Source organism: Homalodisca vitripennis, chromosome 2 (assembly GCF_021130785.1).
Source record: "Homalodisca vitripennis isolate AUS2020 chromosome 2, UT_GWSS_2.1, whole genome shotgun sequence".
Classification (NCBI taxonomy): Eukaryota; Metazoa; Arthropoda; class Insecta; order Hemiptera; family Cicadellidae; genus Homalodisca; species Homalodisca vitripennis.
The window spans coordinates 117,898,411-117,911,685 of record NC_060208.1 but is presented as its reverse complement, the minus strand read 5'-3'; the positions used below and the strand labels follow the sequence as shown (position 1 = coordinate 117,911,685).

At 31.8% G+C, this 13,275-nt stretch overlaps 1 protein-coding gene across 3 annotated transcripts in view; it reads left to right on the top strand.

Annotated features, from left to right (window-relative positions):
* Window positions 1-13,275, top strand: part of LOC124354635 (histone-lysine N-methyltransferase, H3 lysine-79 specific) — a 109,995-nt gene that overhangs the window by 90,851 nt on the left and 5,869 nt on the right. For 2 of the 3 annotated variants that reach the window (XM_046805251.1, XM_046805252.1), the window contains one exon: window positions 563-795. In XM_046805251.1, the coding sequence (XP_046661207.1) occupies window positions 563-795 (233 nt within the window). Of the gene's footprint in view, window positions 1-562; window positions 796-11,990; window positions 12,073-13,275 lie in introns of all 3 variants that reach the window. The other variant, XM_046805253.1, reaches the window with a different exon arrangement.

Sequence of the window (13,275 nt, the reverse complement as noted above, 5' to 3'; positions counted from 1 at the left end):
AATTTTCGTTGGTATCAAATTGTGTAAATTGTTTTTTTTCTCAGCTAAATAGATGACATAAATGTATTACAAATGCTCTTATTAGGTCAGTTTAATGGGAGACCATTTTGTTTAGCAATTAATTACTAGTTTGACATTGTTAATGGCTCCCTTTTTTTACCATATTTTTCGGTTAATGATGGGAGGCTTGCCGTTGATTAACATGGAGAATCGAGAGTTGACTGTATTTTAAGTATAAAAATAATGTAAACTTAAAAATGTCAAATTAATGTTCATTTCAAAAATTTACCATTGTCAATTTTAATTTTAAATTGGTTTTCACTGTATATCTAACAATTTCACTACTACATAAAGCTTCAGGTCATGCTACTTGCACATTCACTTGAGTCAGCTGTCACTGAGCTGATCATATGTTTACTTTCCACATCATTAACTGCAATGTTGCCAAGATTTAAGAAAGTCTATGCCCACTTATAATTTTATATCAATATAGAGTTAGTAACAATAGAGAATTTTAGACCAAACATACTTAACGTGTTTCATGTTTACCACCTGTTCTCAGACTTGCGGCCACCTTACACGCTAGGATATTGAATGGTCAGACCCAGGAGGTGAAGCAGGAGGGGGGAGAGGACGAGAGGATGTACTCTCCTCCTCTCCCATTGGAGATCAAGCTAGAGCCGGGCCAGGGAGTCAAACGATGCTCACCCTCGCCTTCTCCCCACCACCACTCTCCCATCAAGAAGCTGCACCTAGAGCCTCCGATTGCCCCCTCCCCCGATCCCCCACCTGACGGTAAGTTCCCCGAAAGTTAGCTTGGTGTGGGTCGCCTCCACTCGCTTTTACTGCATGTATTTTGGTGTTAGGTCTCCACAGCTTCTATTCCATTCTTCTATATTTTATTTATTCTTTGTAATACAACATTTTGTTAAATAAATCTGTTGAAATTTTCACACTTCGATTTGTTATGTATTCATTTGCTGTATATAGATAGAAGTAATTGTTATAGTGATCTCCAAGAAGTTGAAAACTGCATGGTAGTGTTCCATACAAAACACTAGATGTGCTATTATATTAGTATTTGAAATATTTAAATAAAAAAAACATACTAACCTAAATTATTAAATCTAATTATACTTTAATATTGAATAAACCATACTGTACTTTTAAAAGGCCCAGTTGTGTTTAATTTGGTAAAAGAATTAATTGTTTTTTGTTGTGTTTGCCGATGAACTTTGGTTGGTATATTGTAACTGTGATCGGAAATGTGTTCTTTTAAAGTTTCAGAAAAAAACAATTGATCTGTTTTGTATTATTTAAACAATAATTCAAGTGTTCATACGGAATAAAAAATTGTGTCATTTTAATGAGTTAACCTGAAATTAAGCTCGAACAAACTTTTAAAAAGAGGTTGTAACCTCTCTAAAAATAGTTTTCTTTTATGGTTCCTAATTATTTTTAGTAATTAAACACAATATATTAATTATAAATTTTATGTATTCTACTGCTTGGTTTGTTGATGAATACAAACATACATACATTTTCTTTTATAGTCCCTTAGCCAGATGCCTTACTTTTGAGGTATGAAAGTTTGCTTCATTTATAACATTCAGCTATCAGAAATATCATTCACCAGAAACTAAAATCCCTATGATAAATAATCCTTTGAGGAATGTTTCTAGAGAAATGCAACATTTCAGTGGTGCTGATTTAACCCTCGAAGTGGAACAACGTGAAATGTGAATGTATGGGCTTTTTTACGCCATCTGTGAAAGTGCAAATATTCTCTAGTGTCATTTAAATTCATATGGCTGGAAAGAAAACTAATCTACACATCAATACTGGCTTTGTCAGATTTTATTTTAATTTGCTTCCTGTGGGTTCGTCTAAATTACTTTGTCAAATCTGTAGACAGATAGCTGATGGCTGTATTTAGCATATTATAAATATAGATTGATTATAAATTCATTTATAATAGATTATTTACTATTTAGTTATATTATACATGAACAGAATTATATTTAAACTGTTGTAGGGTTTTGTGTTACTGCCTGTTCACACAAAATACTTTTTTATTGTCTCTTCACTAAGTGCGTACATTTTTACAAATTTACATAAACATGTACTTTTGTCTAATAAAGTGGTACAAACTATACGGGTGTTCCAAATTTTATTCACACTGAAGGGATCTTAGTAACTATAAGAGGTACAATAAAACTTAAATCAACAAAGTTCTGCATAATGAGACCAACAAATCCATATAGGTAAGTTAATTATTGGTTTCCTTGTTCACTTGTTGCGCTAAAAAAACTGTTTTTGGTCAAAATATTCAAACTGTCACAGCTCTCTTATTAGTACGAGGGTTGTCCACAAAGTAACCTCTGTTTTTGAAATAAAAAAATAAATTAGTTGAGATACAAAAAGTTTATTATATAAATGTTAAAACTACAGCTTTTCTCTACTTTTCTACATATTCACCATACAAATTCAAGCACTTATCATATCTTCTAACAGTTTTTAAAATTCTGCCTTTAAAAAAATCTGCTGCCTGAGAACGTAGCCAATCTGTCACAACAGTGTTTTGAAGCTCTTCATCACTCGCAAATCTCTGAGATGGAAGCCACCGTTTCATGAACGGGAAAAGATGGAAATCACAGGGAGCCAAGTCCGGGCTGTAGGGGGGGTGGTCAAAAATGTCCCATTTGAACTTTTCCAAAAGTTCTGTTGTTCTTTGAGTTGTATGAGGGCGGGCGTTGTCATGGACAAACAACACCAGATGTCAGAAGACCACGGCGCTTGTTTTGAATCACTCGTCGTAGCCGTTTTAAGGTTTCACAGTAAGCTGCAGCTTTAATGGTCGTACCACGCTCCATAAATTCAACAAGCAAGATGTCCTTAGCATCCCAAAAAACTGTAGCCATAAATTTTCTCGCTGGAAAAGAATTGGCGAGCTTTCTTTGGCTTGCTTGGCGAAGCGGTATGACCCCATTGCATTGACTGTTGTTTTGTTTCGGCATTCACATAGGGTACCTGTAACGATCCTGTTCAAAAATGTTTCTCCTTCAACGTCATACTGAGTAAGAAAGTCTATGGCAGAACTCATTCTTTTCATTTTGTGATCATCGGTGAGCACTTTTGGAATCCAACGAGCACAAAACTTGTGATAGCCTAGTTTTTCTGTCACTATCTCATGCACAAGACTTTGAGAAATTTCAGGAAAATGATCTGAAAAGTTCCGAAATTGTGAAGCGACGGTTCTCGCGAATTTTCTCATCCACTTTGTTCACCAAGTCATCACTGACGAGAGATGGCCTACCACTCCGGTCTTCATCGTGAACGTTCATTCTTCTATTTTTATAAAAACGAACCCATTGACGGACTACACCTTCGCTCATAATGTTTGGGCCATACACCGCACTCAATTCACGATGAATTTCAGCTGCTGTGTAACTTTTCGACCAGAGAAATCTTATTACACCACGCACTTCACACTTGGTGGGATTTTCTATCACGGTGCTCGTGTTTTTACGTTGTAACAAAAGAACGCGCGATCGCACGATGCTCTCCCTTGCACAGCTAGAAGCGTACTGAACGGCTGCGCACACTGATGTGAGAATGGTGGCGCTACCCCCACTACTTATCGCGCCACGCCCAAACGGCAGTTACTTTATGGACGACCCTCGTACATATAATATAACGTTTTTCACATGCAATCTGGATGAAGTTTATTTTATTTTTAAATATAAAGAAACATTTTTAAGACCAGCAGGGTCTAGGGTTTATGTCATTTATTTTTAAATTTAACAAACTCATATTTTTAAAGAATCAAGAATATTTTTATTGTCGTCCACATTACAATATATTGACAAAGTCGTTAGTGTCTACTGTATACTTATGCTAAAAAGTACATGTCACTGTTCTAATATGAAATTGGAAGACAACATTTCTTCAACTGAATAAAATGCCTTTTCATTTAGCCAATTTAGAAAAACATTTTAAGTGTTTCAGAGTAGTATTTGTAACACCTAAAGGTAGCCTATTGAAAAGTTTTACACAATAATATACAGCTATGTGTGCTGAGTTTTAGTTAGCCTAACATCTTAGATCAATTTGGTTAGGGTATCTAGTTCTGTGATCATGAGGAATGCCTCTTACACTGAATAAATCTAGGTTTTCATTATTATAAAGTAAGCATACCAAGATAAAAATACGAGGTAGAGTAAGTATACCATGTTCAACAAAAAATGGCTTACAAGAGTCTGATATTTATATAAAAGATAGTGATTATAGCTTTTTTTTGACACATGAAAACTTCTTTAGTGCCACTAGAATTGCCCATAAAAGAGTACCATATAATAAGTGCAAGTGAAAAAGAGCAAAATATGTCTTCATAGCTAAACTAGTGCTTGTACAAGATTTTAATTGTTTAATTAAAGGGATGTGGAGTTTTTTACTGATTAAATAATACTACAAATGTTATTCTTTCCTTGTGGGTTTCATTACATAATTATAAAAAACCTAATTTTTTTATACCTATATATATTTTATACCTATAAGGTTGTTTGAAGGGAATTTTTATTTTACTATTTAGTTGGTTGGTGAATCTGACTGATATTTCATTGCATACAGTGTTGGAATTAGCTGTTAGTGAAACTTAGGAAATATCTAACAAGGTCAGTCTAAAAATGTCTGTTAATTATATAGTTTTGTGGTTAAATAATACACTAGCATATTAGTTTCTTATTGTTTAATATTTTATAATCTTATTAGAAATAACTAAAAATCGTCATATAAATCATTGAGCGTAACATTTCTTGGTCATTTGTTCCTGAATAAACAAATCAAAAGGCGTCAAGTCTTGTGAACGTACGGATTAATACACTTTTTTAGTTAGAGTAAAATAAGATGATTTAAAAATAATTAGGTTATTTAATTATTGTTATATAAGTTTTATTGTTTACAAGATTATAAAACATTTTACAATTTGAAACCAACATGCTAATACACTAACCAGTCACAAAAATGTCAGTAACAGTAATTTTTAGACTGACCTTGTCAGATAATTTCTTTGTTTCACTAAACAGTGGATTCCAACTCAGTGTGCAATGAAATATCAGTCAGGCTTATCAATCATATGAGGAGTAGAATAAAAATTCCCTTCTAATAACCATACAAAAAGAAGAAACAGGATTTTATGAATTGTTTGATGGAATCTTCAAGGAAAGTATAATGTTTATTGTATTTTTTAAATCGGTAAACAATCTACTTTGATGTTTTTTAATGGATCCTTGCATTTAAAAAATTGACTCAAACCCTACACCTCCTGCATGCTGATCTTTAAAAACTTTTCATTACAATATTTAAAGTGTAGAAGAAATTTCATTCAGATTGCATGTAAAAAACGTTACATTATAAGTAGCTACTAATAAAATATCTGTAACAGTTTTTAAGTTTTGACCAAAAACAGTTTTTTGAGCACAGTGAGTGTACGACGCAACCAATAATTAACGTAACCACATAGATTTGTTGGCCTTGTTATTAAAACTTTGTCAATTTAATCTTTGATGTGTCTCTTATACTGTCCAAGATCCCTTTAGTGTGCATAACTTGGAACACCTGACATATTTCTGAACTCTGCATAATATTTGGAAAAGTTGCATATTTTGGATTTATTAGACATAATATTACTCTTAGGATAGAAATTAGACAAAAATATTCATTTTTTATTTACAAATTTGTACACAAAAATTATAAATTTGAAAATAAAATTTGGAGATTTTTAAGGTTTTGACGTATTTCTACAACTCATTCTGAAGAAGGAAATGATGTATAAAATGTTACATTTGTAGTATTGGGTAAGGTTTAAATAATTATTCAACAAAAATCTGCCACACCACAGGAACATACACAAACCACTTCTAGGGTTAAATTGAGTATAACAATCACTCTTATGGTATTTTCTAAATTTAATCAAGGTTGTCAGTGCAACATACTTAAACCGGGATTAAAAAAAATTATTGTAGATGTTTTACCATATGTTGCAATATGACTAAGAACTATTAGATTTGTTCTGTACTTGAAAATTCAAGCATAGAAACTTATATACTGATTGGCTTACACTTATTTGGATTCAACTTTCTTTTAAGCAATCATGAGTTGAATGCAAATACAAAGAAAGTCATCTGATTGTTTTTTCAGGGCTATTGTGACATGACGTTCGTCAGATACATCAGTGTTGTTCATATAAACTGTGCCTCTCGTTAGATTCAGGTAATAGCCAGATTTGATGTTGTTGATGAGGTCTCTCTCCATGAATATATAAAGGGATGAGAAATATTTATACGTTGTTTATTGGTTAGCTGGAGTTGTTGTGGGGGAGCGTCACCTTTGGCAAGTGGTTCAGAACAAACTGAAGCTCTTTAGTTGGCCAATAGTTCCTTCACTGAGCTCAGGCGACCTTTTGTACAAGGGAAATCCATACTCATTTTACACAATTTATTTAATTCAAAGGATCTATAAAATAAACATAGATTTGAATTCCACAGATGTTTAGAACAATATTTCTTACAAAGTTAAACTTAAACAGGTTATAGGTTCATAACTGATGATGAAGTTTGAAGCTGGTGATAGGTTAACAAATTTTTTGCCATTCTTAATTGTTATTTGATTTAGCTGTTAAAATAGTTTGTATTAGTTGCTTTAAAAACGTTTCATACTATCCCTTTAAGCTTTAATACAGCTGACTGACATTAATGTCGAAATAATTGCAATTAGAAGAAACAAACAAATAATTCCATATTTTCTATATTACTCAGAATTATACTCTTTGTCACACTCTTGGTTCGTTGTTACACAGTATTACGCTCTAAGTCACGCTCACAATTCTGTTAAACTAATACATTTTACATTGTGTAGTTTAACCCTTTGAGTGCCGGAGCATCGCTATTTGCGATCCTGCATTATATGCAAGAAATGCCAGAATCGCTATTTGCGACTTCTGCAGTAACGCTTATATTTTATATAGTATTTATCTAAATTGTGCTCAATGACTACATATGCATTCCAAAGGCTTCAACATAACTTTTAATGAAGGTTTTGTTGCATTTTGGGTAGATTCTGATTTTTACGGCGGTTGTAAAGAGATCACGTCCTAGTCGAGTTTAGAATTGGCAGCGACACGGACGAGCCGTCACATGTTTTGTTTGCGCTGGTGTTTATTTCATAAACTATTGTAAATATTGAAAGTTTTAAAGTGTAAATGGGTTTGTAGTGTTAGTATCTTCATATTATTTCGTTTGTGTATGTTGTTCTAGTCTGTGTGTGAGTAGATCAATGACTTGACTGTGAGTTACGGTGATCGTAAGCAGCTAGTACTTTACTAAATACATTTGTATAGTTTTATGTTTTTTGTGTTTGTTCAGTGATAACTATAAACAATGAGTTGTAAAAACATTGCTGACAATGAAGACCTAGTATTTGCAGGTATTAGATTCAAGCATTAGCAGTGTAGACAATACGAAACTTTCTAGTTTTGTAGCGGTTCATATTTTCATATTTATTTTCCAAACTTTATTTATAAATATAAAAAAAGTTTTTATATGTCTTTTTGTAAAAATTAAATGGAGTATAAGATAGCATAACTGAAAATGAAAAAATAAAATATTTCAATAACACTACGTTGTGTCAAAATAAAAAACAAAATGTTTTTGCTCATAAAGTTTTGTTAATGTTTTTTTATTGGTATAAAAACGTTAAATTACTAATGAATGTATTATATTTATAAAGAAAATATATTTATTTACAAAACAAACAAAAGCCCAGGACATTATACCAATAAATAATTATTTTATGAATTTTTAACCAGACCCTTGCAAAATCAGGCATTTGGCTCAGCATTTTATGCATACCACATAGCAAAACGCCGTGGCACTCAAAGGGTTAATATTATATACCAAGCTCGTGATTATCTATTACCTGTTAATAATTCTATTTTCATTCTAGTGTATTTTATCTAATTGTTATTTATACTTAAATATTTGATTTAATATAATTTTTAATGTTTTGTTAGTATATTTTTTCTAATTAAGGGTGATTTTCTGTGCACAAATAGCATTTTGTATGCAGAAAATTTATTCTTTGAAAGTTTCTAATGTATATATTATATATTTTTTTTTAATTAGTATATTTTTATTTCTATCATTAATTGTTAATTCACATATGCATGACTTAGTACCGAAATATTTGTCTATATTTAGTAATAGCTTCAAAACACTTAAGTTGTGCTCATGATCAACAAACACAATTATAATGAGTCAAAATATTAATAGACAAATAAGTGGTTATTAATTTGTACAAATAATACCTCAATTAAAATAAGAAAAGATAGTAAATGCAAACAATTTACTTTATATTGTATACATTTAAAGTTAATTTATTTAAGCAAATATTCCTCCAAACATTACTACACAATAAGCAGATAAAATATTTCATATATGTTTATAGAGGATATATAGTGTGTAACACTCACTTAATGTATTAAAAATTTTGTAGTCCATAAAATATAGTTATTATAGACCTTTAACCCTTAGTGCTCAGAAAGTCATGCTCAGGACCCAGTCTTGTCTCTTAGTGCACTTGGCTATTCAAAGTGATGTGCTGTCCTCCCCCATCGGCCACGTTTCAGGCCTGCTAAATGTTCACCCATTCTGTTGGGGATTTCTGCTTACCACTTAATGCTGACAATCTACCACGATGACATATTCAATATTAAAATAACATTTGTAAAATTAACTGATACGTCACTAGCAGTAGAAGCACGTGGTATTAAAAAAGGCTTTAGAATGAAACTAAAGAAAACGGAAGTAATGTGAACTACTGATTTATGTATTTGCCACATTTACTGATAGAAAGTAGGATTTGTCATGCCTAGAGGGCAAGGATTTGTTTCATATTTGAAATAAAAAGGACATAGTGTACGGTAGGTTTTGATTTTGGCCATTTGAGCTGTAGCACCGCTATATAGGCAAGCCTCTCTCATGGCCGCCCGACCTGTGAGAATTTGCTTCAAAATGAAGTGTCTGACCTGCACAGATGCGATGATGAGGCCAAGTGTTCATGGCCATCCCACCTGTTGGGCATTCTCTGTTAGTTCCATCCAAGTGTTAAGGGTTAAGAATCAGTTTATTTTCTGTGGTAACACCACTACATAGTGCATCAACATTCATTCTACATGTTATTTGTCTTATACAATATAAAAAAATTGCTTTAAAAAAAGTTCAATAATAACACAATGTAAATACTTTGTAATAAATTGATAAATAGCAGGCGTTGTTGTTTTTTATACTGTGTGATGCTGAATAATACGGATATTGGTACCAAACACAAATATTACAGTAAAACCATCAAAAGTACAGTACTAAATACAGTCAGTTGTCCAAAACTTTGATAACCTCTGAAACATAAACAAAACTACAAATTGATGGTGGTGACAGGTTGTCATTGCAGCATTTTAAGCAAATGAAAATGGCAATAAAAATTCTTAACCATGGTACTTAAGGAATTAATATGTTGTCATGATTGATGGACACTATATGAAGCGGCCTGTCCTTTATACTTTGTTTCCAACATAATTATCACAACAACTTCCCATTTTGTTGTTTTATTTCCAATTGTGGCATCCATTTTAAACTAGTAATACAAACACAAATTATAAGTCCTTTAGTAACAAATGAGGTTACATTAACTAAGTAAAAAATAAGAAATCTAGTCAATGCATTAAAGAAATGTATATACAAAAGTAATTAAAGCATTACAGTCATTGTTAGAAGTATACTTAATTTACTGTAATGTTTTGCAAAATAAATAAAACATTTTTCCTTAAAACTGAAACACTTTTTGATCCTATGTTTCCAAATAAAAAATTCCAAATATTGCAATTCAAAGTTTAAAAAAAAATGAACATTTTAGTTTTATTTGACTAATTTAGTAAGAAATTGAGCAAGTGTCAAATAAAAGTAATATGAGTATGTATTTAAATAAATTTTCCATTTTTATTAGTGTTACATTCTGTGATATTAATATTAGTACTAAATTCAGATTGTACTAGTTACGCAAGAGATAACCCATCCAATTCTATAAATTGAAGTAAGTGAGTGCTCGGATACTTTCTGTGATATAACAGGCAGTATTATGGCTTTTGTGAAGTGAACTTAGAGCCATAATCCATCTTTCATTCGTTCCATTGATGGGTTAGCAAGTGAGTTGGCTCACTAGAATTCCAACTATAGTCCGCTTTCCAAGTACAGCACTACTATCAGTGGAAGAAGAATGGAGGGGCAATGGAAACACTCGCACTGTCACTCGGCATGACACTTCATTTACTATTATTAGAAAGGGCTGTTGTTTTTCCTAAAAGCTTCGAACATGCACCGCAGTGATCATGGCACTGCCTTAGTGTCGGCCTTCATAAGTAACTGAACTGATCCTCTGGACTACAGCACTCCCCCGCAATATGAATGATTTATGTTTTGTGTAACTAATACAATCAAAGATTAAACATAGCACACTAGAGGATCATTTCTAACAGTTTACATATATTTCTTTTTTAAATAAAACATAAATTTCCCCACACACCAAAAAATCCAAAAATAGATTTATATTGATATTAATCTTGGAAGTTGGTTTTAAGTAAATAATCTGATAAAGTAATTGTAAAGTGAAAACAAATTTTTCTATCCATTCGGTCTGTATTTTTAATGAAAGTGTTACACCAATTACAAATTTATCTACGTTATAAGAAATATTTTGTTTTATTTCATCAAAAAAATAGGGATGGATTGTTTCTGATTCTCATTACAGTGGATCTTTTCACTCAATTCCAACTTCCAAAACAAAACCATTTAGTGTATTATATTCTTAGCTACTACTTATTATTGAAAAGGTAAAAAAAACCAAGCTTTAAAATGAAAATTAAGATAGAATAGGAAGAACAGGCTTAACTTCCTTCTTCTTCATAGACTGTGTTCTTTTTCATTTCTCAGTGATAAAGAAGAGAAATATCCTTCCAGTCTAGTTGAAATAAGTCTGCTCTTCTTATCCTGCCTAAAGTCTTTAGTTACTATTTAGTTATTAGTAATATTTTATTATTCTTAGTTTTATACATAGAGGAATCTATTAAATCAGAATCGATAATTGAGACCAAATTTTGGTACCAGAATCAGATGATTTTAGTATTGACCCATCCTTAATAAAAATGGTGATACCAGTTTTCTAGAACAGGCTATATTCTTATTTCTTAATAACAAATAACAGGAATCAGAAACGAGACCACAATTGTTTAATTAGAATCGAGATAGAGGTTTTTGGAATTGCCCCATCACTAATAAAAAATGTTATGAAGTAAAACACTACTATAATCTGAAGTCTTCAGAGCCAAATCCAGCTTTATTCGTACAACTTTAGACTTTAAATACTGCAATTACGTAGATGTCTGCTTGTTTTTTGTTGCTTCGTTGATTATTTTTATATCTTATATTATACTGTGTTTATTTTTCTATTTCTATATGCATGTTCTTTTATTAAAGCTTTTCCCATCACAAAAGCAAGGTCAAACCAAAGTTAGTGTGCCACCATCATTGTTGTATACAATCAACTAAACTATTTGAGCCTTCTTCAAATAGATTTGATTTATAGTTTGTTTGGAAAAGGAAACAATATTTGTGCCTGGAATAGTATAAAATTTTAAAAATAAATAAGCTAGTAAAAGAAAATGTTCTATTAAAATTTATAAAAACAAAATTTATAACAATAGTATATATTACAGTTTATATACTAATAATAATTATTAAAAAAATAAAATTGTGATAAAGGTTTTGAATTCTGTAGCTAAATGAACGTATGTGAAAGTCTAGTGTTAGGCCTTGCTTAGTGGTAGAGTCTAGCTTGATGTTCTGTGGCATGGTAGATGGTGTGTAGAGGTGCTTTGTCCCCAGGAACACTGTTACCCTGCCACCCTCACCCGCACACTTCATTGCGCACTATTAGCGTCCTGCATTAACTCTCCATTAACCCAAGGTAAGAGCTTCCTACGCACAAACTAGTGTTTCTCTGTAAAACTAAGACATTAACCCTCCGGCTGGCAACGTCGTAAATTACGACTCATTTTTTCCCGCCGTGAACTGGCAGAGTCGTAATATACGACTTATTAAACATCGTCTACTAATTACGTCATAGTTCCGATAATTACCGCTCGAATCGCATAAAAGTTATATCACTTTAATCACAAGATCCCAAGCCTTCTAATAATGTATTCACTTATATATATATATATATATATATGAATATTTGTTATTTTACTGGCCGCTAAAAGCTCCCGACTACTTCCGCGTGACGCGACTCGGCGACTGTTAGTGCTTGTATATAGTCTTGTTTTTTTTCAATTCTAATTTCATTTGTAAATAAAAGTGTTTATAACTATGTATTTTCTTTTTGTGTATAAGTAAGTGAACATTATGCATATTTTAGATTTTTAAATAAAATTAATTTTGAGTTTTTTTTAATGGCTTAATATAAAAAAGTGTTTTTTGAAAAAAAAAGTTTTGAGTTCTGACCATCAAACATCCACCATTATTTAGGCAAGTCAAATTATAATTATGTTTATATTGTACAACATATTCTGCAGAGTAATTTGATGTATAACACTTTTGTGTTTTTTCCAATAACTAATTGTACAGGATAAAAAATTAAAAACTCTGCACAAAGCTTCAAAACAGGGTGCCAGTCAAGGCTCAAATGCGCGCCAGCCGGAGGGTTAATGAGTCAACGCCTGACATCCGGGGATTGGTCAGCCATTTTATAAATTAACAGTAATTGCTCACTAAATTTTTCAAATTACGTGGAGCACTGGAAGACTTTAAGCCAATATTGCAATAAGAATTGACTCTACCACTCTGCTTCTGATCATAGGATCTAGTGTGTCACCCTAAATTTTATCTTAACATTGGTTTCTTGTTTATTGTATGATTGATGGATTTAGCAACCGGTGTTAAGGAGTATTTATTTCCAATAAAGTTTGGTCTGTAAGAAGTATTAAAATATCAGAACCAATATGATTTGGGTCAGGCTGTTGACAGTTACACTTTCACTTTTAAAGAATAGGTCTCCAGTTTGCAATAGATCTAAGGATCAGTATCCAGATTGGTAGCTTGAAATATCCTTTAACATTATTAAATCAAAAAATGGGACCAAATACGAACATATGTATTCATATTTTAGTTA